Source organism: Bactrocera oleae, chromosome 4 (genome assembly GCF_042242935.1).
Source record: "Bactrocera oleae isolate idBacOlea1 chromosome 4, idBacOlea1, whole genome shotgun sequence".
Taxonomy (NCBI): Eukaryota; Metazoa; Arthropoda; class Insecta; order Diptera; family Tephritidae; genus Bactrocera; species Bactrocera oleae.
In genome coordinates this window covers 10577667-10603839 of record NC_091538.1, presented here as the reverse complement: position 1 = coordinate 10603839, position 26173 = coordinate 10577667, and the positions used below count along the sequence as shown (strand labels likewise).

At 35.4% G+C, this 26173-nt stretch overlaps 2 protein-coding genes across 6 annotated transcripts in view; both read right to left on the bottom strand.

The window, feature by feature from the left end:
• igl (igloo) overlaps nucleotides 1-26173 on the bottom strand; it is a 163185-nt gene that overhangs the window by 27388 nt on the left and 109624 nt on the right. For all 5 annotated transcript variants that reach the window (XM_036375115.2, XM_070109041.1, XM_036375117.2 and 2 more), the window contains one exon: nucleotides 17576-17797. In XM_036375115.2, coding sequence (XP_036231008.2) covers nucleotides 17576-17797 — 222 coding nt within the window. The remainder of the gene's footprint in view (nucleotides 1-17575; nucleotides 17798-26173) is intronic.
• Nucleotides 15643-16223, bottom strand: LOC106621396 (10 kDa heat shock protein, mitochondrial). Its single transcript, XM_036375152.2, has one exon. The coding sequence runs from the start codon at nucleotides 16080-16082 to the stop codon at nucleotides 15774-15776; it is 309 nt and encodes a 102-aa protein (XP_036231045.1). The 5' UTR covers nucleotides 16083-16223; the 3' UTR covers nucleotides 15643-15773.

The following is a 26173-nucleotide window of genomic DNA, read 5'->3' as shown; positions in this document are numbered from 1 at the left end:
TTTGAACGCCACCACCGAGAAAAGCCGTCAGTTAAAACTAAAATCCGATTACGTTGAAGAAAATCACAGCAACAAAAAAATTATTGTAAATTTTGCAACAATAAAAGAAGCAACAAACTTTCGAAGATAAAAAGCTTTGCAGAAAAAGAAAGCAAACAAATGCGAAATCAGCAAAACAACAAAAACAAAAGCTAAGTCGCGATAACGGATACATTGAAGTGAGGAAAGGCAAAACGAACGCGTTTAAATATTTAAATTGTCCCGAACAACGAGTATGTTGTTGTTGTTCTTGTTAGTGGTGAAGTGTTGGCCGACAATAGGTGCTAAACTGCTAAAATATTTAAACCGATGCAAACCTGTGACCAACTGTGTGGTCACGTAATACTCTCTGACATTAACAACAATAATAAGTAGCATACTTGTAGGCGCCAAGCAGTGCGACCACACCGAACAATAATAGAAAATGGCAAGTGGTGTTAATGCGGCCTTCGCCTAAGCCAACAAACGCATGCACGCACACATAACTGTGAACACAATAGCCGTTGGCCTTCAGTGGTAGCTATGCAAATATGCCACAATGCGTAAGGCCGGCTGTGTTCCCAATTGTTGCCGTTGTTGAGTGGTGTTGCAGCAGCATTAAATTTGATGGTTGGGATATCTTGCTTGTGAACGAAGGTTGGCCGACCGCCACACCAAGTTGTTTCTTTGATAAATAGACACACGGCATTATGCACAAGCAATTTAATAGCATAGCTTTAGGCGTTTAAGCTGGCTGTGAGTAATGTGGTAATATTAATGATAACAAAGGCATATTGTTGTCACATCTCCGTACTACTTCAGCTAAAATCCTTGCCAAGTGAAATGCTTACGCATATATGTGTGTGGGTGCCAAAGTTGTATGGCTGTTCATACTTGAGCACGTTGAAAAGGGATGCGCCGAAGTCGTAACAGTTTTTATACTGTAAACGGCGCACAGTAAGTTTGTCATGATGTTTGTAACATTCCGAAAGAAACAGAGCCTGTATAAAGTTTATATGGTAGAAAAACGATCAGTGGACGGGCTGAGTCGATTTAGTCATGTCCGTTTGTCTGCTGTATGCACGAGCTAGTTCCTCAGTTTTTGAGATATCGATTTAAAATTTTTCACACAACTTACTTTATCAAAACTTTGCGAAACCGTCTTATTGCTCTATAAAGTTTGAATATATTCCATCTTATTCTTACGCTCATTTCGAACGTTGTCTTATATGTAGTTTATCTAGCGAGGTTACATCCTTGGCCAAATATTCTTGTGGTTAGGTTTGTATTTTATAAAGATTTTGTGCTGTTTGGTCATTTAGTTTAGCAGTGCTATGTCGTTGCCATCACTGTAACTGAATAATGGTTTGCTTTTACTGTAATTCTGTCGAAATTCATTAGAGTGCTAAGGACTCTGGCAAAACATGGCACTTCTTCTGCGTGTTAAACCTGACTGATTTTCGTTAGACAAAAGGATAAGTAGGTAGGATAACTCTCGAAGAGCTCTCTGTAATTTCATCCTATCCTTGACTTATTCTCTTTTTTCTCACTACTTTAATATAAAGAGAAACCTTGTCTAAAATCATGTATGTATAATAAAAGAGGCCCTAACATACATACGGAGCTACATATCTGATACATAACTGGACTTTATTCCAAAAGGAGAAGCAGATATTTATTCTCACGCAGAACATTTTTTCATCTGGGCGGCAGTCTATTTTGAAACCGTTCTCTTTACCTTTACTAGCTGTCCACTACTCCGCTATTAGGTTAAACTTTGCCGGAAATCATTTATAATAAAAGAAAACCGACTAGAACGCGGTAACTTTTGATTCCCATAACATGCGGATCTACACATTTGGAACAGACCCCAATTGCCAGAAATACATTTATTCGATCGGAGAGCACTTTTTTTCTATCTATAAGGCAGTTCATATAGGACCCATACCCTTTAGCCTTAGTACACAGTTATAAATTAAAACCTTGTCTGAAACCATTTATAATAAAAGAGAACACACGTGTACGCTGAAAGCCTCGGTTTCCACGATGGTTCCTACGTCAGATCTACGTAACTGGAATAGTCATTTGGAGACTATTTTCTGCCGGGGAGAGCTTGCGTCCGTAGGACAAGTATTCCTTTCTTATAGAATTTGAAGAGAGTATTCAAAGTGCAGAATTAAAAACACTCAGGGAGGGAGATAATTAAAAAGGGGTGTAACAGACCAATATTGTTAAGGACTTACTTGTATAAGTAATAAAAGTTTCGGATATAATACCTCCCACTTCTGCCTAAGTACGAGTATATAAGTATTCTCAAATATGACCAGCTTAGTAAAATTGCAAATGTGACAGCGCACACTCTAAATTTGCTGAATTCCCAGTATCTCTCGCTTTCCAACGCCGTTATCCTTAAACAAACCCAATACACCCAGCGGCAGAATGAAAACCAATTAAAGACGCCTCTGAGCACGTACCAACACTAACACAATTATGCATTTGAAAACATCGCCATTTGCATGCAGCAGATAACAATAGCAAAACCTGCATCAATATACTCTTGTGCAAAACAATAGCAGCACTGATGAGCTTGGATAGCAACAAAGTAGAAAGAGCACGCTGAAAGAGTAAGGAGCTTAGAAAGGTCACAAGCGAGTTGAGTGGTACGCGCATGTCGCTCGAACACATATACGCCGCTGTATACATATATATTTTACCGTTATCTGACAGCAACAGCTATGATATTTGAGCGCTCGTACGTTTTCCTATATTTATTAGCTACAATGTTTGCTTCTTTTATTGTTTTTGTGTGTCAACTTCAATTTTCCTGTTCGTTACGGTGCTTTGTTTTGGTGCTGGCGTTAGCAGCGTTCACCTTGTCGCATACATACGAAGCATATATGTATATAGTTGTATACTTATTATTAATTTAAGCATGTAGTTAAATATCAAAGTATTTTGGTTCAAATAACCGGCAGCTTAGCTTGCCTTTCTCCTTTTACAAACATGCAAACATAAAAACATGCTTGTATACAGGGTGATTCTTAAAATGGACTTTTATTTTTCTTGATAAAATTGAAAGAAAAAAAATTTTTTTATATAGAAGGCTTTCAGTAATTTTGCTCTTCCCCTTGACCTCTTAAATCAGTCCTTCCGTGACTTGCTCGTCATATTTTTTAAGAGTCCGTTATATTTTCGATTTTTCATTCCAGAAAACGGTTTGACAACTTCATATGACAGCTTCGAGTTGTCCTCTCATTCATTATTTAATATGTTGTGCCAAAAATTGATGCTTAGCTTAGAGTGTAAGATATTCTGCTGAAACCAAGTCCATATCTTTAACATTCGGCATAAAAAATTATGCATATTGCCAATATAAAGTTCACCTTTGACGCAAATATTGTTTTCAGTAGAATTTATAAAAATGATTAATTTATCAGCGCTCTGAAATTTACACCATACTATCGCTCTGAGCACTCTAAAGCTTCTCAAAATCACGTTTTAGTCTAACGTTTTGCGAATCTGATAATTCTGCTCAGTTATATAAACAACGAAATGAAATTAAACTAAGCAAAATCAAAATTTTTCAGTTATGTCTTGACGCCGCTCTGTCTGCGCTACCATATAAAATATACTTTAGGTGTGTTACGTCAAATTTAATGACGAGAAAGTCATTTAACTTCACAAACGTCACATATTGTTTGTATTTGTGAGCTTAAACAGAGTTGCTGTTTTGGCTTGAAAAGCGTTGCCGAAAATTGTTATAAAAATAAAACTTTAATCATTTTAATTAGTTTTACTATGAGTGCCATTAAATTTGACATAATCGAAACCGCACATTATATATAAACAGTTTACATAACCGTTTACAAAATATGGTATAGAACTGGAAAACTGGTCGCTTAACGGAAATACTTGTATGATACTGATTATCTGTCAAAAAGTAGTCACTATCAAAATAACATATAATTAATTTAATTACAATTGTTAAGGACCACCCTGTTTCATAATTTACTTTTATACCTAAGCCAATGTATAACCATAGAGAATTTAAAATATATACATCTAGTATATCTGTTTTTTGGCGTTATTGAAAGGCTTTTTTGCTCTGTGCTTTGTGTTATAGCTTCAGGCCGAAATATTACTCATTTGGGTTTTCTGGCTGGAGGACATAAAATTTTAAGCAAAGAAGAAAAGAAAAAGGGTTGCAGATGTAATCCATGAAAAAAGTTAGCATATACCATATTAATTTATTTTGTGTAATAAGGGCATTAAATATGAAATTATGTTTAATTACAAAAGCAACCAAGCATTTGCAGGGTGTGCAGAGCTTTGAAAGCTTGCCTGATAAAAAAGTGTATTAAAAAATGTTGCATAAGAAAGATATTAACAATTAACTCTTTTCTGAGGTATAAAACTAGAGCTTTTGCTGTGCTTTTAAGCTGGTAAATGGAGTATGAATAAGGAGTGGAGAACACGGAAGAAATTTTCGGTACTAAATTTGTTAATTTTTTTAATGGTTATAATAATTTAAGTCAACAAATAACCGGCTTTCTGTATCGCTACTGAATAGTGTTTTTGAGAAATTTAAAAAACCTGAACTTTAGCTGGGCTGAGTGATGTGTGAGTTATAATAACTTGGGTCAACATGGATCGTTATTGAAGAGTGCTTTCGCGGAAGCATTTCAAGTGCTAAAAGTGGTTTTTACAGCGATTGAGAGAAATACCAACCGATTTTCGTTTAAGACTGTCGTTCGAAGTATAGAAAAGATTTTTAACGTTGTAGTATTTTTTGTAGGTTATTATTTCTTTCTTTTGCCGCTGAAAGGAATTCAAATAGTTTCCTTTTTCAGAGTTTATTTATAAGATTGTAAGAGCTGTAGCAATCTGGGTCTTTTCATATGTAGAATACAATTTTGAGTTTTGATTATCATTTAAAACAGCCAAACGTTAATTTTAAGTTAGCGGTATTATATCTGGTATTGCAAAATAGATCTGAGATTTCAGTAAATAATATTTATAATATTTATAGTAGTGCAGGAGATGAGTGATGCATTTTTACAACTAACGATATTAATTACAGTTTTTTGAATAGGTTAGTTAGTTTTTTTGAGCTCACTTCGAAAAAATAGCGATGTTTTTTGAGAATATCGATAATTATAGATTTCTAAAATAACAAAAATTGCTCATCACTAGGCATTTTGAACTAAAGCTTTGTGTTGGCAGTAAATAGGCTTGTGAAAACAAAGCTTGGTTCGATAAATATCATAATGTCGAATCACATGCGATAGTACTACCGATATTTTTATCAAAAGCTAAAAAACATTTGTGGTTATTAATAGTTTGTTATTTTTTGGTTAGTAGTTTGTATACTTTTCTTTCATTAAAAAAAACCAATAGATTTTTTGTAAAAATATCGTTTATTTTAGACTCTGGAAATTAACAAAATTACTCATCGCTAGGCTTTATCAAATCAAAGCGTTGTTAAGGTAGTGAAACTGCTAGCGAAAGCGAAGTTCCGTTCGATTCATATCATGAAATCGCAACACATACGATTAAAATTTTCAAATCGATTGTGTATATCGATAGTTTGATAGCTCGTCTCGACTCATATCATAATAATATCGATAAAAAATTTAAAACACTAAAAAATCGTTCGTGTTTAGCGATATTTTCATACCTTTAACGTTCAAAATACTTGATTGGAATACAAATGGTCAAAGATTCACCCACAACGACTGCTTTTCCACGAAACAGCTGACAAGCAAAAGCGAGAGTCATTAATCAAACAAATTAACTCATAACTCAAATCCACAGCTACTAAATGAACATTAGTAAAAAAATTACAAACAAAATACGCAAACACAAAACAACAATACTGAGAGCATTATTACCCCAAATATAATATAATTAGACTGTGGCACACAAAAATACATTTTCCCACTACAATTCGTCAATCTTTGTTGCCCTTCAAGTAACTCAAACGTTTTTGAGCTGACGCAGGAAATTTTTGATAAGCAAATAAAGCAAAATCACAGCCAGACATGCACACCAAAGCAAAAACAACAGTAGTTTTTGAGTAAATTGTGGCAAACCGTAAGGGATATTAATTAGGCAATTAGTTAAGTAAATGCTTAGAGTAAAATATTGGCGCTTTACACACACATAATCTCACACAAATTTTTTTGGAGAATACTACAAAAGGTGTGCTATTTTTAGTTTCTTTTATTTAAATATATAATACATTATATATTTACATGTACCATCTGTATACCCTCTTTGGGCGTAGCCAGTCAATAAATTTTCATGTAAAGAAATAAATCAAATCATCTGCAATACGCTTTTGCTTCAATTGTATTCAAAGGTTTCGCAAGGCCACGCTTCCTTTTTAAACGAGCGGCGAGCCACAGGATAATAGCTAGTTAGTTATATGTTGGTGTTTAGATTACAAAGAAGAAGAATATGCGAAGCTCCTCTATTGTGCTTTTCGCCGTTTGCGGCAGTTTATAGATAATTAGAACAATGGTCGAAATAGACAAGCGCTAAATGAACAATAAATAATATAGCAAACAAAGAAGCGACAACTAAAATTTGACAGCATTTGTAGAACTAACAGATTTAGGGCGTGGCGTAGAGCAACGGATGTTAGACACAATTGCCGTGCAAGTGTTTGAGTTTGTGTGTAGTGTGAGTAGATATGCCACGTTGTGTGGTCTTTTCAATTATTGTTTCTATGTTTCGAATTTCCGTTTAAGCGCGGTACATACTATGTCAAAATTAATGACGAAAATGGCACTTAACATACGTTTACAGTAGCCACTTGGTATTATGTTTGTATTTGTATGATTTCATTAGTTTACTGAAAAGCGGCTTGGAAAGCATTGTCATACTTTGTTATAAGCATAAATGACAACCAATGTCCCTAGTTTAGCTACGACTGTCATTAAATTTGACATAATGTATTTATATACTTAGACAGTTTTTGAGAGATTACTTCTTGGACTCAAAACGACGGCAGCGAAAGATTCGCATTTAATTTTGATTAAGGTTACATTTTTGTTCTTCTGTGTAGATCTATATATTATAGTTTTGACAATCCATTAACTGAGTTTCAGTTTCTAGAAATCATTTATACAGCTGCGATTCGAAAGAACAAGATGCTCAGCGTGAACTACGAAAATCTGGGATTACAACCGCATGTTAGAGCGCACAGTAAAGACACCAACCACTTTTTCTGAGACCAACGGAGGTACGGAGTGTAACATATTTTTGAATGCCCCTCAATTTCATCAATACCGCGCATAGTCTATCAATATTTTGGTTCATAAGCTAATGTGGAAAAAAGTCAATACGTATATTGTTCATATGTTGTGGTAAAACATTCGATCCCATTTCAAATATGGAGTCCAAATATTCATATGAAGAGAAGAAAACTTTAAATTAGTTTGAAAAATATTTCTTGACGTTCAATAGACGTAATATATTAACGTACTCGTTTAAAGTTTTCTGTTTATGAAACAATTTTAAGTGTGAAGCAATCTTAGTGTATTTAAAATAAAAAAAAATTATTTGAGGATTTTTTTTTGTTTCAAAATTCGATATTTATGAATAAACACTAACATGGTTAATAACCTTTAGGTTTAATCGTAATATTTATCTACGTACTTGAAAGTAAAAAAGGGGTTTAAGGAAGTTTTTTTTTATTTAAAACTCGATGTTTGACTCCTTAACTCGAATTTGAGGTGTAAGCTACACTAATTGAATAAAGGTGTTTTAAAGTGACTTTTTTGTATTTAAAAATTCAGTGCTTATATGAAAACACCAAATATTTAATTAAATTCGAGTTTTACACGCAATATTTGTATACTTAAAATAAAGAAAAAAATATGTAAGGAATTTTTTTTTTAATATAAAAGTTTGAAGTTTATGTGTATGAACCTAACTCGAGTTTATGGCGTATGCTACATATATAAACTTTAAATTTCAAAAAAGAGTTTAAGCTTAACTTCTTTTTGTATATCAAAATTCAGTGCTTGTGAGTAACCACCAGAATAGTTGATAAACTGTAGTCTGTGGGATAATATTAATCTACTTAAAATTAAAAAAAATGTGTTCTTTAAATTCGGTGTTAGTAAGTAAGCACCAAAATACTTAATCAATTTGAGGTTTTAGCTTCAAGTGTTTAAGAGAATTCTATTTTATTTCGAAAATCGGTGTGTGTAAACTCGAGTTAATGGCGTAATCTAAAAATAAGAGTTTAAGTGAATTTTTTGTTATTAAAAATTTAGAGTTTGTGTGTAAACACCAAAATGTTTAAGAGAATTATATTTTATTATATTAGTCTCGAATATAGCGTAGTATAAAAAGAAGTTTAAGTGTTTTTTTTTTTAAGTTAGAGTTTGTGAGTAAACACTAAAATGATTAACAAACACGAGTTTTTAAAGTAATATTTCCATATTTCAATTAAAAAAATATTTTAGGAACCTTTATTGTTACAAAATGAAATATTTTTTGGATGTAGATCTAAACTCGAATTTGTGAAATTATCTAAAAAAAGGAGTTTAAGGGTCTTTGTTGCAAAATCGAAAGTTTGTGAGTAAACACTAAAATGACTAATAAACTCGAGTTTATCACGCATTACTAACGTACTTAAAAATAGAAAAAAAATATAAAGAACGTTATCGTTGTTTGTATATGTGGACCTAAACTCGAGTTTGTCGCGTATTATTAAAAAAAGTGGCTTTAAATTAAAAAAAGTTTTATTAAAGATACTTGTTTTCAAAAGTTCAGTGTTTGTGAGTAAACATCAAAATGGTTAATAAACTCGAGTTTGCGTCACAACATTTATTGGGATTTAAGTATGCAACCAACGCAGTGGCATCCCTATGCGCCGATAAGTATAGTAAGCAGTCCACATCTACTGTAGCAACCGCGGAATTCCGACCGACTCGCTCTAGTATGAAAATATTTATAATAAAACAAACTCAATTGCGGCGCTTCCGCTGCAAAGCGTTGCCACATAAATACCAATAACTAATGAGCGGAAGTGCCACAGCCTGCAGCCTGTGCCTGCTTCCTGCTGCCGAAAAACCGCAACACAACTAACGCTATATAAATGATAAATAACTAACAATAAATGAGTTTTGATTTTTAATGCAACACACTTCATCTGCACCTAAACGCCTATGTGGGCGGTGGGTTGTGGTGGCAACAAGTTTTATGCACTCTCAACCATTGAACTGCTGCAATAAATTGCTTGTTAGTGGTGAAAAAAGCAACAAGTATGCTTTTTTTTTTTGTTATTGCAGTAGCGTGTAATTCGACGTAATTAAACTAGATGAGACGCATATGCGTCGACCTTACTGCCACACCATAGTGTGCAAACTAATAAGCTCCGAAAATTGCTTGTAAAGCCCCTAACAAAGCATGCTACATATGTATGTGTGTGTAAAATTGTATATGCGGCTGTGTGTATGTGGCTGCGTGCCAACATGTGCTGACCATAAGTTGTTGGATTTTTACGGCGCGCGCAGGCAGCTTTAGTGCTCCGCTTGGCTACAGACTCGGCAACGTACTAATTTGGAAAGTGCGAACCAGCTGGTGGATCCTTTAATGCACTACCGAATTGTTGATGGCAGCCAGCCATAAAAGCCGCAAAAGTGTCGGGTATAAAAGGATTTTCTTTGTTCAACTGTCCGCCCGTTCGCTCTTCCGCTGTACAGCGCCGCGCTGCTGTAACGCGCCACAGCTTACATTAATTTTCGTTAGTAGCATAAGCAACGGCGCTAAGGCACGCGTTCGCTCAGCGTCGTTGTGTGGTTTTAATTGAGCCACTATTGTTTGGCGTTCTCACAGCCGCGCTCACTTTACCCCTGCTCTTTTCTAATGCGCGGTGGCATTAGAATGTTGCTGTGTGTATGTATGTGTGTGTGTGTGGTTGCTTTGTTCGCCGCTTTTGTGGTTCTGTCTATATGTAATGTTCATTTGCACTCAAAATGTCGCATTCGCGCCGCCTCGTGGCTTTTGGCCCTCAAAAAGTCGAACACAAGCGCTGCCCTCGCAATTAAACCCATGCACGAGTTGTAATTTTTTACTGCTGTTGTTGTAAGAAAGCATGAATAACTAAATATTTGGCGTTTTGTTGCCAATTAGTGTGATAGTTGCTATTGTTGTGAAATCGTCCAAGTTAAAACTCGTTGATAGCGAGGGGAGTTAATTTGTTTAATGGCATCATAGAGCTTGATCGCAGATAGTCGGTTGATGGGCTAGTGTTATACATACATATGTATATATATATATGGTATATATATATATAATATAATAATCAGCAATTTAATGTTGCTTTTGGGAAAAATTAAATTGAGTGCGCTACATTAGTTCAATGAAACCAAAAACAAATCGAGTAGTTTGATTAAGTTACAAGTTGTTTTCATATTTTGCGTTTGTCTCCACACCCGGAAAATACCGTTAATAGAAAACTAGAAAAACGCATAACTTCGGCTGAACCAAATTATATATTATATTACCCTTCACAGGGGCATTTTTTACCGCATATAAGAGTATAAAAAGATTATTATCTAGCCTTTGTTTAAACAGTTTGTATGACAGCTATATGCTATAGTGATCCGATCTGCACAACTTCCTCGGTGATTATACTATAGTCTTCGGCAATAAGCCGTGTCAAATATCGTAAAGATATATTAGTAAATAAAAAAGTTTTTCATACAAGAACTTGATTTGGATTGTTCAGTTTGTATGACAGCTATATGTTGTAGTGGTCCGATTTGAACAATATGTGCAAGGAATGTGGCGATGTTTTGGTTTATAATCTCTCTCGAATTTCTTGAAGTTATCTCGTCTAATGAAAAACTTTTTCATACAAGCGCTTGATTCCGATCGTTCAGTTTGTATGGCAGCTATATAGTAATACGATATCGGCCATTGCTACAAATAAGCAGCTGCTTGCGGAGAAAACTACGTGTGCAAGATCTCATAACAATATCTCAAAAATTGAGGAACTAGTTCACTTACATATACAGATAGACGTACAGACAGACATGGTGAAATCGACTCAACTCGTCATGCTGAACATTTATATATACATTTTATAGGCTCTGCTACGTTTCCTTCTGTCTATTACAAACATCGTGGCGAACTTAATATACGAGTACTCTGCTTAGGGTATAAATAGCAAGTGGTGTTATTAGGTAACTAAGGCATATATGGGTTACAATTATTTGAAAATTAGCCATGATTTCACCCTCCAATAGGTTCATAGGTATATATACAAAATTTACTAAAATTAAACCAATCTAACATAATGATATAATTTGTTTATAAAACTTCATGATACAGTGTGAAAACGCGTGAAATCGGATAGTAACCTATATTTCACAGGTTATGTTGAAAATGTGAAAATGTCGAAGAGTGAGATAGCAACAAAACACAACAAGAAGTCATATGCATTAAATTTAATGGTTAGGATTGAATAAAAGATTTGCATATGATGCGGTATAAAAATGAGAGAATGGGCGTGGCATTACGCACCTTTAGCTGAAATCTCATACCTCAGCAACTACTCGACCTATATACACATATTTTTTGTATAATATTATCTTGACATCTTTATGTTACAGCTTGAAAATTGTTGAAATCAGACAACTACAAAACCACGCCTACTTTCCATATAATGCCATTTTAGTTTTTATCATATTCTTACATTTTCTGTATTATTTAAATTGAGATAGCTGATAACTGAGATACCTTAATCCGATTATATTATATATATACTAAACTTAAAACCAAAGTTTAAAACCGCATATTCTTTTTTTTCGTGTAAACTGCTGTAGCAAATGTTATTTTAACAACTTCGCAGCAGATATGGGGCACTTCTATTCTCGATAATGTTTTTCTTATCCGTGCAACAATGTGATCATCTACTAGGAAGTAATAGCCGTACCATAAATCGAAGTTAGACAGAAATATTGTAACATTTTTATTTAATGAATCGCTCTTAATAGATTACTTTCGAGTACTATATATATTTCAATAAATGATTCGTGTATTCGGTAGGGTAATCACTCAGTCAACTCAAAATGTGTTGTATACGATGACTCTTCTCTTTCAATGGTAACCGTCATAAATTGGTTTATTGAGTTTCAATGTGGTCGCACGTCGGGTTTTGACGAGCCACAGCCTGTTGCTCTAAAAGCGAAAAGGATGGAGCATAAATAAAAACAAGTCTACGATTTTGTACTGACAGATCGAGAAACGCGCAAGAAAGCAAAAACAGATCTCAAAAGACTGCATGGATCATATCGCGCTTTAAATATTGGGCACCAGAGAGCTCTCGGAACACTGTTTGCCTCATTTGCTTTGTCTGGAAAACAAGTTCAACAGCGGTTATTATTCACAATAGAGTTTTACGCTGTTTAAACGTAATTCGAAGGAGTTTCTGATCTCCTAGTGTATCTCGGGTGTATATCGAGGCATTTCCTGATTTTTTTTAAAGCAATTTGCTTGTGAAATGTTAACCGGGCGTTAAAGTTGTAGAAACAAAATTGTCAGTTATATGGAATTCTGTATATAATATCATTGTCATTACCGCGAAAAGTTTAGAGCTACTTTAAATGCTTTCAAATATAATTCCGTTTTTAGATTTTCTTAACACAAAAGTCAAGCCGCAATTTGTAGGTTATGAGTAGCACACACGAACATATATTATTTTGTGTGAAATCACAAATAATTAAGGCCATCTCATTACGAAATCGTTATGTGCAAAGTTTTCAAGTGGATACGTCATGCAAGCGACTAAACAAGTATTTCGTAGCTAAAATTACACGCTTAGATTGACAGTATATGCGTCAGAGACGCACAGCCCAAGTGTCACACGCAGCTAATGAGCTGCGCCGAGCGAAGGTGTTAAGCAACAAACAAATGTGTGTGCTATTTTTATGCACACTACGAGGCGTGACTACTCTGTATATAAGTATATTATATATATTTTTTGATATATATATATATATATATATTACGCAGTGCATGTCTCAGCACAATTCTTGCTGCTTAACGTCTGACAGTTGCATCTACACTACACCGCCACTGCTAGCTAACGCTCTACACACGCTCTAGTAGCACTGATTTCAGTGTAAACGCCAGTTTATGTGCTGCTGTCAAAGGCGCAGAGCCGCTGGTTGTCATTGTCACTTCCACTTTTGCCGCCACTTTCACAGTGACACTTCAAAGTCTTGACTGCGTTGCCGCTGTCACTTCCGCCGCCAACACCGTTGCATTTCGAGCGAGGCAACTGACAGCAAATGCAAATTTATGGCAATGCAACTGAGAAACCGTGAATACAAGCAACAAGCAACAACAATTAAACTAATGGTAATAGCAATAGTAGACAACAACAACAATTGCAATAAATTGTTTGCCAAGTTGAATATTCTTGGCTTGCCGCTGGTGTTGACAACTTCGCGCAAAAGTACAGCAATTTCGGCTAAAATTACTCGCTACAAAAATAAAAGTATTCAAGCATGTAACGTTATGAAGTGGAGAAGGCGACGAGGGCGACGCAAAGACACTACAATGTCAGTTAATAAGACAAACTATGCGAAATGCTCAAGCAACAGCAATAATTTGTAGCGTTGAGTTTTCTTCACAAACACAAACATATGTACATGCCACATCATGCCTCGCGGCATCCCTGCTGCCACTATTGCACTCAAGACACTAGGCTTCGTATCCATTTTTAATTTTTTGGCGGCGCTGCCGTTTGACTTCAACTATTTGCCAGCTCGGCAGCAAGCAAGTGACACATAACGCGGCACTCGTGCGTGTAGTTGTGTGTGAAGTGTGTCAGAGTTCAAGTGTTTTTGCTTTGCTTTGTGAATCGCATAACTGTATATATGGTATTGCTAGTTGAAATATAAACGAATGCACGAAAAAAAAATTTACGACAAGCTAGAAATGGAGCCGAGCCGAGCTGCCTGAATAAAAGTGGGAAAGTACTTGTCAACAGCAAGGGCAAAAACTTTGCCCATTTTGAAGTTTTCAATGCAAAAACTTGAGTGATATACACGAGTATCTATATATACGAGTACATATGTATATGTGTGTGACCTGTCAGCAAGCCTTTGGAGTTTGGAAGAGCGCCCTTTGCTGACAGTGTTGTATTTATTTTTGATGCTTCTTCAAAGCGAACTTCCGCTCAAGTTAATAACAAAAATAACGGCACAAGAAGCACTGTTATAGATACAGTGAGATATAGGTGAACCATAGACATTATTATATAACATGTGTGCTGAAAATGACTGGACCTAGTTAGGGACTGAATTCATTTAAAATTTTATTTTTATTTTTTGTAGGCTAAATATTAATCGAGCACCCCTTGCATACTCCTTGCATACTATTATATACGTTTAAAACTATGTGAACTTAGTAAAGAGACTAACAGAGTTGTACGGATTAAAAATTTGCGACTTTGCGGATTGGGTTCTGTTTTAAGAAGAGATGATAGTATCAGTTATTGTTTCTATAATACATCAGACGAGGTTTGCAGAGAAAGAGACTGTAAACTACACAAAAATTTTAGGTAAAACACTCGAGTGCAAGCTCTTTCACTCCCCATACCACCGTGAGTATTGCCAAGTACAGAGTCGCAACAAAATCCTCAAGTCGCTAATTGACAGCACATGGAGAAAAGATAACTGACAATGTAATCGACCGGCCGGTCACTAACTACACAGCAATGGTATGGCTGCCAGGATGCAGTATGACGCAGACGAAGAAGCTATACGCTTGTCAGGTCAGAATACTGGACTACCTACATTACCAGAACACCTCTGAATTTCTTCCATCAAACACTGAGATCCGTATGTTTCCGGTAAAGGAACACTATGATCTCCTCCCCAGGCAGTTTCTGTTAGGAAGCTTTCGCAGAAATTCTCCTTGCAAGCATCTGCTTGGAGCGGCGCTTGAAGACAGAGCTTCAAAAGCACATTTCTAGACTATGGCGATGACACAGAATACCTTATTGACAAGACAATGGACGCGGCAAGCATTGACTATTAATAACCTCATTGACTCTCTACCAGTGAATGACATACTTGGCGCCAAATAACCATCCATTGCAGATGAAGAGTTGCTTCACTAATCTATAAAGATCGTCCAACGCGCAGCTTCCTTTCGAATGCTCCTACTTAACTAGAATCAACTCCGAAATACCGAAGTTCGAGTCCTTGCATGACTCCAACATCCTCTTTGCATGCCCCATGAATCCAACTCATCGAACATTCTTTCCCTATGGTCCGATCCCATCGAAACAGCACTTCTCTAGGACCCCCCATTAAGTAATTTCCACGACAATCAACCTGCACGTTGACACCCAAATATAGTCTCGATTGCCGCTACGAAACAGCAGCAGATGAGAGTAATGTCGTCTGAATTGCAAACTCCAAGTGGACAAGAACTTGGGTAGTGGGAAAATATGCAGTCCTGCAGAGATTTTGCTTTCGGTGGACAAATCCTCAAATTCCTTAATCTTGCCATTAGACTTTTGCCGCTTTAACTTACGGAATTGCGTTTAAATATTTTATGGTTTTTCAAATAAAAATTACACACACACTCTTCCACTTCAAATGAACAAAGAAATTTATTTTATTCCATAAATTAAAGTATATTTATTAAAACCCGCTCATCAATTTGCTTTACAAATATCCTCCCGTTTGCTCAACGTTGCCGCCCCTGCTAAATATAGACTACTCCAATTTAGCCAAAATATCCGCCTCACGATAGAGCACATACTCTTTCTGGTCCTCCATGTCGACGCGTGTGCCACCGTATTTCGGCAACAGCACACGATCGCCCTCCTGCACGCCCATCGGTATGTAATTGCCGCTTTGCGGGTTACGCGAACCGGGACCGACAGCCACAACAGTACCCTCCACCATGCGTTCCACACCCTTCTCGGTAAGCACAATGCCACCTTTGGTGACGTTGGCTGCCTCAGCACGTCGCACCAAAATGCGATCCAATGTGGGAATGACGCGTTTTATAAGCGAAGTCATCGAATGACGTTACCCGTGTACTCGTGCGTTATTTTCGATAGAAATTAATATATTGCTTAATTGCAATTTGTTTTCGAATTTTAATTTTTTTTACTTCTGACAAGTGTCAAACAAAAAATTACAAATTTTTGAAATATTTTTCAACGAAAGCGTGAAGCTTTTATGCGCAATGCGAGCACAGTGGCAGTGAAGGTGTTGCATGGCAGTTAACAACTTCTGATAGACACATGCATAAATACATACATATGTATGTATGTAGTATATATATATTATTATATATGTGTATGTGTTTGTGCAATATTGCTTTATATGCTAAGCCATTGTTGTGCGCCCACAAAGGCTAATGCTGACGTATGGGTGCGCTGTGGCGTATACGCAACGCACAATTTGCTACTAGCGTGCGGGGATTGCCGCTGACGGCAACAACCGAGCGAAATTGTTAACACAGTTAATTCTTAATGCAATTTTCAAGGATAATTAAACTTGATTGAAGGCAACTTCCTTATATGTGTGTGTGTATGCTGTATATGCATGAGACATATATGCGTTCCAGAAACTTAAAGATAACATGAATTTTGTGTGTTCATATTTAACGTGTTTGGGGCAGGCCTTTTGACTAATATGGGTTAAAACGAAAAAAAAAAGTCAAAAAGGGTGATCTTTGGAGGTATGAAAACCATAATACCCTTCAGAGGTGCATTGCTTATAACATCAGAGCGTACAAAAAGATATTCATCTTGTTTTTGATTGGTCAGTTTGTATGGCTGCTATATGCTATAGTGGTCCGATTTCAACTATTTGTTCAGTGGTTGTAGCATTGCCTTATTCAATAATCTGTATAAAATTTCATAAAGATATCTTGTCAAATAAAAAAGCTTTCCCTACAAGCACTTTATTCCGATCGTTCAGTTTGTATGGCAGCTATAAGCTGTAGTGCTCCGATATCGGTAGTTCTGACATATGAACAAATTTTTGGAGAGCAAAGGACCGTTTGCAAAATTTCAGTTCTATAGCTCAAAAACTAACGAACTTGTGCGCCTATATTTAGGCTGACTGACATATTTAGACTTCATGCAGGCATCTCAGAAATTTCAACATTGTATCTCTTTTACTGCAATAGCCATATCCACTACCACCACAATTTATCGTTTTATAGTCCAATTTCATTTTTTTTTTTTTAATTTGCGTCATCGTTCATAAACTTTTCAGATTTATTTTTTATTTACTCCACCAAATTGGTCCATTGATTAAACTTTTGCCATTATGGTCAAATTGCATACCAACTAAATTGCTATGGCAACATAAAAGAAAATTAAGGACACTTTTGAACCCGGCCTACCATATGGGAGTATGATTACTGCCTGTTTGCCGCAAAACTTTTATCATATTCCTACCATTACCTTCCATTACTCTACATTACTAAAAGTACTCTTAAACTTTTTTCAGCATAACTCCGCATGTTTTTAGTGTGTGAAAAGCACAGCGCCACTTACCTTTGTCATTGGGATCGAATTCAGCTTCTAATTCAGCTTTGGTTGGCTCCGGCTCTACGGCTGCTGCTGCCGCCGACGCAGCAACGGTTTTGCTATAATCATTTTTGTTAGCAGACGCAGCGTTGGCGCTAGCGGTGGGGGTGGATTTAGTTTCGCTCTTCTTCATGGTGTTTCTTACTTTGTGTCCTCGAAAAACGGCTTGGATTTTAGTGGCGGCTTTGGCTGAAAATACAAAAAAAAAAAAAGAGACAGGCATAAAAGAATGTTACGAAAAAGTCCAAATTGTTTGGAAGGTGAAATGCAAAGAAGAATGTGCAATGCCATTATCATTTTTTTACCATTATTTCTTCATACTTTTTAAGGTGGGTCAAAAAATTTTTTTTTATTTTTTACTTTATGCTCTGAAAAATTGATTGGGGGTCGAAAGTGTTGGAAAAATCGCTCCAAGTATGACCTCTTAACCTTAACAGGAAGGTCCTCCGGTTTTTGGGATTAGAGTACAAAACCAAATATTACTCATTTCATATTATCCATTCAAATCTATACAGGTTTGCATGCGTTTGAACCAATTGTCGAAGCACTTTTGCCACTCTGATTGAGGCATCTCCAAAACATACGTTCTGAGCAAATCAACCGCCTCTTAAGGTGTCGAAAAACGTTGACTTTTTATTTTATCTTTTACATACGGAAACAAAAAGAAGTCGTTCGCTGCCAAGTCAGAACTATGTTATACGGTGAATAACTCAATAATTCGATATTTTAAGTGCTCAAAATTGCAGTTGTTTCAGTCGATGTGTGAGAGCTCGCTTTTTCGTGGTGAAGAGTGATCCGTCTTCGGCGTTTGGTTTTCCTGATTTCTAGAAAAAAAATTGGCAAGCATTGGATGCGTCTGATCTGTCTTTTTTACTGTCAAATGTTGCTGCAATATTTAATGTATGGTCTCAATCTCACTATAGGTAACATAACGCTCTTGAAATATCAGTTTGGGCACAGCATCTATAGCTTCTGAAAAAACATGATTTTGGACGACCTTCACAAAATTCAACTTAAAGAGATCTACGACCTCGATTGAAATCACCATACTACCGATAAACCCTGGGCCTTGATGGAGCTTCATCGCCAAAAATTGAAATTAGTTCCACGAGGCACTACTGCTGAGTTAATCTACGTCGAAAGTTATAAATAATAATTGCTCGAAAACGTTCGCGATTTAATTCCTTTTTTTGAAGCCGAGATGAATATTTTAAGTTACTGTAAACAACATAATTAGCGATCGTATGTCAAAACATTCTGAGTAGGTATAACATCAAAAATGTCAAATTGCACGATAAAGTTGGGTGTTACCAGATTGCAACACTAGAGTTGTCAAATTCTGATTAAAAGTAACTTACGTATTGAAAGCAAAATTTCATATCTCAACATATATTTAATAACTTTTGAACGGTGAGGTTTACGAAAAAATTATTTGAGACTATTTTTGTAGATAATTCAATTTCCTATGAGAAATTTTTTTCCAAATAGTAGATACTGAGATATAAATTTTTTAATAATAAGCAATAACGGAAATTGAAATGCCAAGAATCTTTCTTTTCATAATAAGGTCTCATAATTGGAGAGCATTTTTTGAGAGGTCTACCAACCAAAAAAAATTATCGACTTTTTTTAGACCCATGTATGTATGTGTGTTAAATGCCTTTTTATGTATCACCTTTATATAATTGCTTCTTTAGGTTATTGTTTTGTGTATACTATGTCAAGCTAGCTCAATCGTATATCCATTCCTCCCTCAAATTCTCATGTGTTTTAATCAATTCGTAACTCGCCACACACATAAAAACATACAAATATTGTTAGTCACACAGCTGAAGCGCCTGACTTTAAGCCCGTCTATTTTAAAATTATTTTTCTTCATTTATTTATTTTTATGTACTCTTCATGGCATTGTTTCGTTCCACTTCCATTGCAACAATAAATTCCACTCTATACCCTCTCCACTCCTTACTCATTTGGTTTATTTCGCTCAATGCTTGTTTAGTGTTTTCAATAATTCAGTGCACCGTTAACTCCCCCTCCATTTCCCCTACTGCCTGCCATTTTGTTTTCTATTCGTATAAGTTCCAATTGTTGTGTGTTGGCTTTTGTGCATTTTTAATTGAATTTCTATTGATTTGCGAACGAACAAAAGAATCGATTTATGAAATTGGGTTAAGAAGCAATTGTTGGACTAATAAAAATTTCATGGCGACATTGTTGATGTGTTGTGTGATCGTCAATTTTGCTAGCTAGATTTTTAGCGTCAATCAAACTTTTTAAACTAACTAAGCCATTGCAAAACGAGTATACTGAAGCTAAAGTGGCCACACAGACTAGAGAGATTAGTTTTACGCAGCTGGAGTACTTTCATCGACTCATTGAGCTGGGTATGGATCACAGCAAGAATGGATGAAATCGGCAATGCGACAGTTTGAAGCTATTACTTTTTTCCAGTGCATTTGATAGCAAAATGTGACGTCATAAACGAAAGCAGTGGAAGACTATAATTATGAAAGCTCGACAGTTGATACTGTAAAAGCTTTTGCTTTCGATGTCAAAGGTTCACCACACTCTGGAAGACCATAGATAATTAAGAAGCTAGATGTATTCAACCAGCGCTGTTTCGAAAAATCCTCATCAACCGAATTTTCATCTGTCAATCACTGCTGAAACGTAACCAAAGCGATATATTACTGAAGTTGATGGTACTGGTAATGATAAGTAGGTCACTAAATAAGACGTAAAGTTAAACGGTATTTTTCGAATCAGAATGAGTCTGTGCAAACGGTGGCTAAGCCAGGGTTGAAGGTCAGGAAAGTTTTGCTGCTTATTTGATGCGATTGGCAGAGAATCCTTTACTAAGACACATTCCCTACATTTAATCTTGACTTGTATTGTCAACTATTAGACCGTCTGAAGTAAGCAATTGCCCAATAGCGGCCGACTTTGACTAAAAGAAGATGATCTAATCGAATTACAACTTGCATATCGTTCTCTAGTTTCCTCCACTTTCAAATAAAATGCAGCTCGAGCAGGTTTTATGCCACGAAATCTTTATTCCATATATAATATATATCAAGGTAGAAAAACATATATAAATATCTAATTTAATAGCTAAAACAATTTATTTCCTTATTTAGTAATTGATTAAGCTCATTTGACATTGAGGCTGACAGCTTGGCAGATTTTAAATTGAATACAGTTAAGTTCACCTGATGGCAAAGAAGAGCCGAGAATATTTCGCCAACGAGCTTGGGAACTGCGCCAGCTGTGATGTCGTGCCGTGTGACACAGCTGTTGTGGATGCCATGGATTTGCGTGGCATATATTTAATTGAGCAAAGGTGCATTGTAACCGGAAGCCTGATTCGACATAAGCAGATAGTAGAAGTGATGAAAGGTGGGCTTGCTAAGCAGCAAATGAATTGTAATGTATAAGCAAGTTGATTGTAGTTGACGGCGGTTGCATTACTCGTCTCGTTTTCAAGAAATCAATCTAATACTATCATTGCTATTGGACTTGTCAACGTTGTAGGCTGTGTTGTTGTGTTTTTAAAAATAATTTATTATTCAAGCTTTTGCATTGCTTATTCTTGTTGAGTTGTGAAATTCAAATTGTGTAGCTGTTTATGCTCTTCGGTATATATACCTATATATATAATATAAATTTCTCCCAAAATTGCTTGTGGTTATCAAATGCTCTACATGCATAATTAATTTCTAACAAGCCATTTCCGCTTTATTGCGCTTTTAATAAAGTACTCATTATTATTTAGATGCCATGAAATAATTACATCATTTTTCATTCGCTTCTATTTTTCTTCTAAATACATACATATATGCATTTTTTTGTCCTTATGCCTTTATGCCCTGCAGCAAATCGAGCTCTTTCAAAACTACTGCAGCATAAGCGTAGACGGAGTTGAGACTGGTTTTCGACTTAAGTGTCCGCAATGCTTTCAACCAGCATGTAACAAAGATAGTTTTCGATTAGGAAATGCTTAGATCGCTAGTTATTAATCAGTCCCTTTCTTTAATCTAAAATGTTGAAGAACGTTTCATCGCGATATAAGTCTTCAGTCGAGAAACTGCTAGTTCTCTAATAAAATTCTAATAAATATAGGAATGCAGAATGTCAAGAGCAAGACGCCAGAGAAACGATTGAGCAGCTCTTGTGCACTTGTCCCGCACTAGCAAGGCTAGCTAGAAACACTGGAAGCGCTGTCGATAGTGAGGCCGCAGAATCTATTGAAATATTCACCTCAAGCGCATCCTTAAGAATGACTACTTCTCATGAAGTACGTAACGTCACATCAACTGGCATCGCTAAGGAGCGAGACTGTTCTATGTGCGACCATGAGCCGCCTGCAGAACTAACCTAACCTAACCTCTTATGAGATTATACTTTGAATTAGCGAATTTTGCCCAGTTCAATTCAAAATCTATAGTTTCCTGTATCCGGTTCAAGTTTTGACAAGAGAATAGACCTTGATAGTAAGTAATAGTATAAAGGTCTTTAACATGAGAGATGAGATTTTTGGCATCTTTTTTTTTTCTTTCTCTTTCTCTCTCTCTCTCGTTGAACAAGACTATTTTCCAAGTCCCAATTACTCTCTTCAGCAGTGCCTTACGCACAATGTGGGATAGTCGATATCACTAGAAACAGTATTGATACAGCTCTTTTGCGACAGTTCTAAGATAGTCCCGTTGAAAATGTAGCGCACAAATAATGCTTCGGCTGAGCAGCTTTTTTTCTACAGGGTCTACATATCGCTGTTTGTCTTCTCAGAAATTCGCATGCGAAGCAGCTATAAAGCGAAGCATCAGCACAAATGGCGTTGGTTTTTAGGAGTACAAGTATTATAATAAATACTTTTATATGTTTGTAAGTGTCTGAAAATAAATTCAAGGCATTTGGTTCACCACAGCTAAGTTGAGAGCAGCATTTATATTTTCACTTTCATTTTGTCGGATTGTTTGTACACTTCCTTTTTCGGAAGAAATTATTACGCAAATTGAAGCGAAGTTTGAGCGAAGAAGAAGCTCGAACAATTAGTCTGCTCGTCAAAGTGGCGTTGAAAATGCGCGAGCAGTAATATCTTTAGCGCTGCGAGCTATTGAAGTGTAACTGTAAAAACAAAATTATTCCGTTTGGATAGGTGTCAGGATTGCAAGGCGCTAGAGCTCCAGCTACAAAGACAAAAATTGCTTATATTATAGCACTTGAATTGAACACACCTTCAATAAAAATTGCACTTCTATTTTGAGTGACTTCGCGATTCAAATAACGGATTGATTGGAACTGATTTTAAGCTGACTTTTAGCAGAAAAAAAGCGTTGACAAATAACGCCACATTTTCTCCTAAATTATTTAGCTTGTTACTAAATTCTCTCCACTGCAACGAAATTGTATAGCGCCACAAAATGCCGTCATAAACCGCAGTACACTCATTTGGTGTAAGGTTGCCACTTTGAAAAAAAAGTTTTTAAATAAAGATACATTGCAATAGCAGTATGTAGCTGAAGATGTCTCAAATAGCTCACAATTCAAAATATTTTCTTTAAAAAGTGTTGCCATCTGCTTAAAACATTAGGAACAAAATGTGTAAAAGGAAAGATATATTGAAATTTGACTATGTAACTGAAAATATTATATCTCAAATAGCTTTCAATTTAAAATATTTACGTTAACGTTACGTGTTGCCACCTGTTTAGAACTTAATGAACACGTTAAAATGAAAGATGCATTACAATTTGGGTACATAACGGAAGATGTCTAAAAAAATTAAAAATTGAAAATATTTTCTTAAAATAATGTTGCCACCTGACTTTTAAGAAATAATGCATGAACGGAAAAAAACTTTGCAACATGAGTGTATAACTCAAGTGGTCTAAATTTGCTTCCATTTTAAAATATTTTTCTTAAAAAAGTATTGCCATCTGTTTGAAAACTTTGGCAAATAAAATTTAATAAATTTTTTTTTATTTCGAACTGTATATTTTTGATAAATAAATTAAATATTGCGTTACACTATGAGACAACTTAAAATAGCTATAGTTTACAGCAATCTTGGAAAATTAATATCAAACTGAAATGTTTTTTAACATTGATAAGTGTTGCCACTTAATTAAAAACTTCAATTTAATAAAATGCATCAAATAAAGAAAATTTCAATATATAAAGCATATTATACTCAACAGTAGTAAAAATGTGAAGTTGTTATTATTTTCGATAGTGTTGCCACCTGCTTGAAAATATGTTTTCCATAAAATGCATAATATAAAGAAGATTTCATTATATGTATTCTGCAGCGCAGTTAATATAAATAAGTTAAGTTGAAATTTTTTTTTTTCAAAAGTTGCCACCTGTTTAATTTTTTCATTAAATATTTTAGCAAAATATAAGAAATATTAAAATATATCAGTAGGTATCAAACTAAACAAGCTTACGAAATATTTAGATTGAGATTTTTTTTAAATGCGTTGCCACTTCTTCTAAAATTTGTAAGTATCATTTAAAGATTATTATCTTCATACCAGCTAAAAATGCTGCGATGTAATCTCCGAAGAAATTATTCAAATCGAATCACTATAGCATATAGCTGCTATATAAACTGACCGGTCAAAGCCAAGTTCTTGTAAGGAGTCTTTTCTTATTTGTGAAGGGTATAATAGCTTCGGTGCAATCGAAGTTAGCCTTTTTGCTTGTTTAAATATTCATTATGGTTCATCTGCAATTGTGCTGTTCAATTTGCGTACTTTTTATTCATTTTATTGTCCTTCTTTACTTTCGTGCAAAGCGTGTCAAAGCGACAACTTACAGGCAATCAGCATTGAATTTGTAAATTCGCAAAAAGTTTCTTTTGAAGTTATTTGCAGAAATTTCCCTAATTGATTCAGCATACATTATAATTGGTGCAAAAGGACACAACGCAAATATTATATTGTATTTACAAGTAGTTACGTATACGCCCTGTTGGCGTTTATGTAGTATGGATTTAATTTGTTTGTGTGCGTTTGTGTGTGTTGGAAATTAAGTTTCGGTTGATTGACTGAAAATGTTTACACGACTCAATACAATTTTACGATATTAATTTTATAAATTATATTTTAATGGTAATGCAAAGAAAGCGCAAATTTTTATTTATAAAGAGCCAGTAAAGTCTTATATCACCACATATAATACACTTGCAACACATGTTCGTTAAGCAATAAACGTGTTCATGTATTATTCACGCTGCACGACCGCAAAATACAATTTATGCTTATCTCTTTCTCTCTCTCTCTCTCTTTAGTACTTTAAAATAATTTACAATTTCGCTTTATACGTAAAAGTTCACTTTATATGTTATGTAACAGGCGTTGGACTGCGAAAGCGCTGAAGCGGCCATGGCGCACATAACCACAGGACATGCCACATGCTGCATGTGGAATTTACGTTGCATATGCAACGCCCAAGCGCAAACACACGGTGCAATGGTGGACCTAGCACGCCTAGAGACTGGCGAAATTGCGATCGAGAAATTTTTCCACCATTATTGAGGTCAGCTTGTGTTTGCTTCCGCACGTTACGCCACGCTGCATGCACGCCTGGCATTTCGTGCAATTGCAAACTGCGACTTTACGACCATTTTACTTAGCGACTGTTTGGAAATTTATATAAAAAAATTTTTGGTTCCTTATTTTAATGTTAGCACAAGGCTTTCATGGCAGCTTTTACCGGAATATTTTGAATTTTTCCATGCCATTATTATTATTTTTACATATTCGCCAGAGCTCGAGCGGAACTAAAAATGCTGGCGAAAAATATGTAAATTCAAATTTGTGCCGACTACTCCAGCATGCCGGAAATAGTGGAAATGTGTACATGCATAAATATAATACTAGGGTGTGTGTTTTGACATTATTTTCCATAAGTTTTCCGTTTGTGTTACAGCCATATCCGCAAACGACCTGGGGGTAAACGATTTGTAGCGACTCGCTTTGTTTTGTTACAATTCCATAAGTTCCTGTTTTAAGGGCACAACTAGTGTGAAATAATTATTTTATATTTTACATATTTCAATAATATATACTATTATAAATACTATACTGAAAGTTTAAATGAATTTTCGAAATATTTTCAAAGTTACAGCTTTCTAAAGTGTAAGCTCCCATTTCAATCATCTCCAGTCAGTTTATCTTTAAACGCCTTTTTATCAAAACAGCATTTTTCAAATTTGTTTGAGTGATAACTCGGAGACAAATGATCCTATCGCTAGCAAAATTTTTCAGCATCTTTTGGCAGGCCAACATCGACTAAAAATTTAGTTGGAATTCAACTATTTTAAATCGCTGTCATTTTGCCAATTTCTGATTTTTTTCGACCATAGGTCATTGTAAGGAAAATATCTTCTAGTAGAGAGTTTACAGTAGAAGAATGAGTTTTTTTTCAAAAATTTTACTGTGTATTCTTAAAATATGTATACCATACTTGTATACCCTCAAAATTTTAAAGCAATGGTTACGGTAGTTTTTCTAGGCAATTACACTGGGTGTGCCCCGTATTCATATTAAAAAGTGTTTA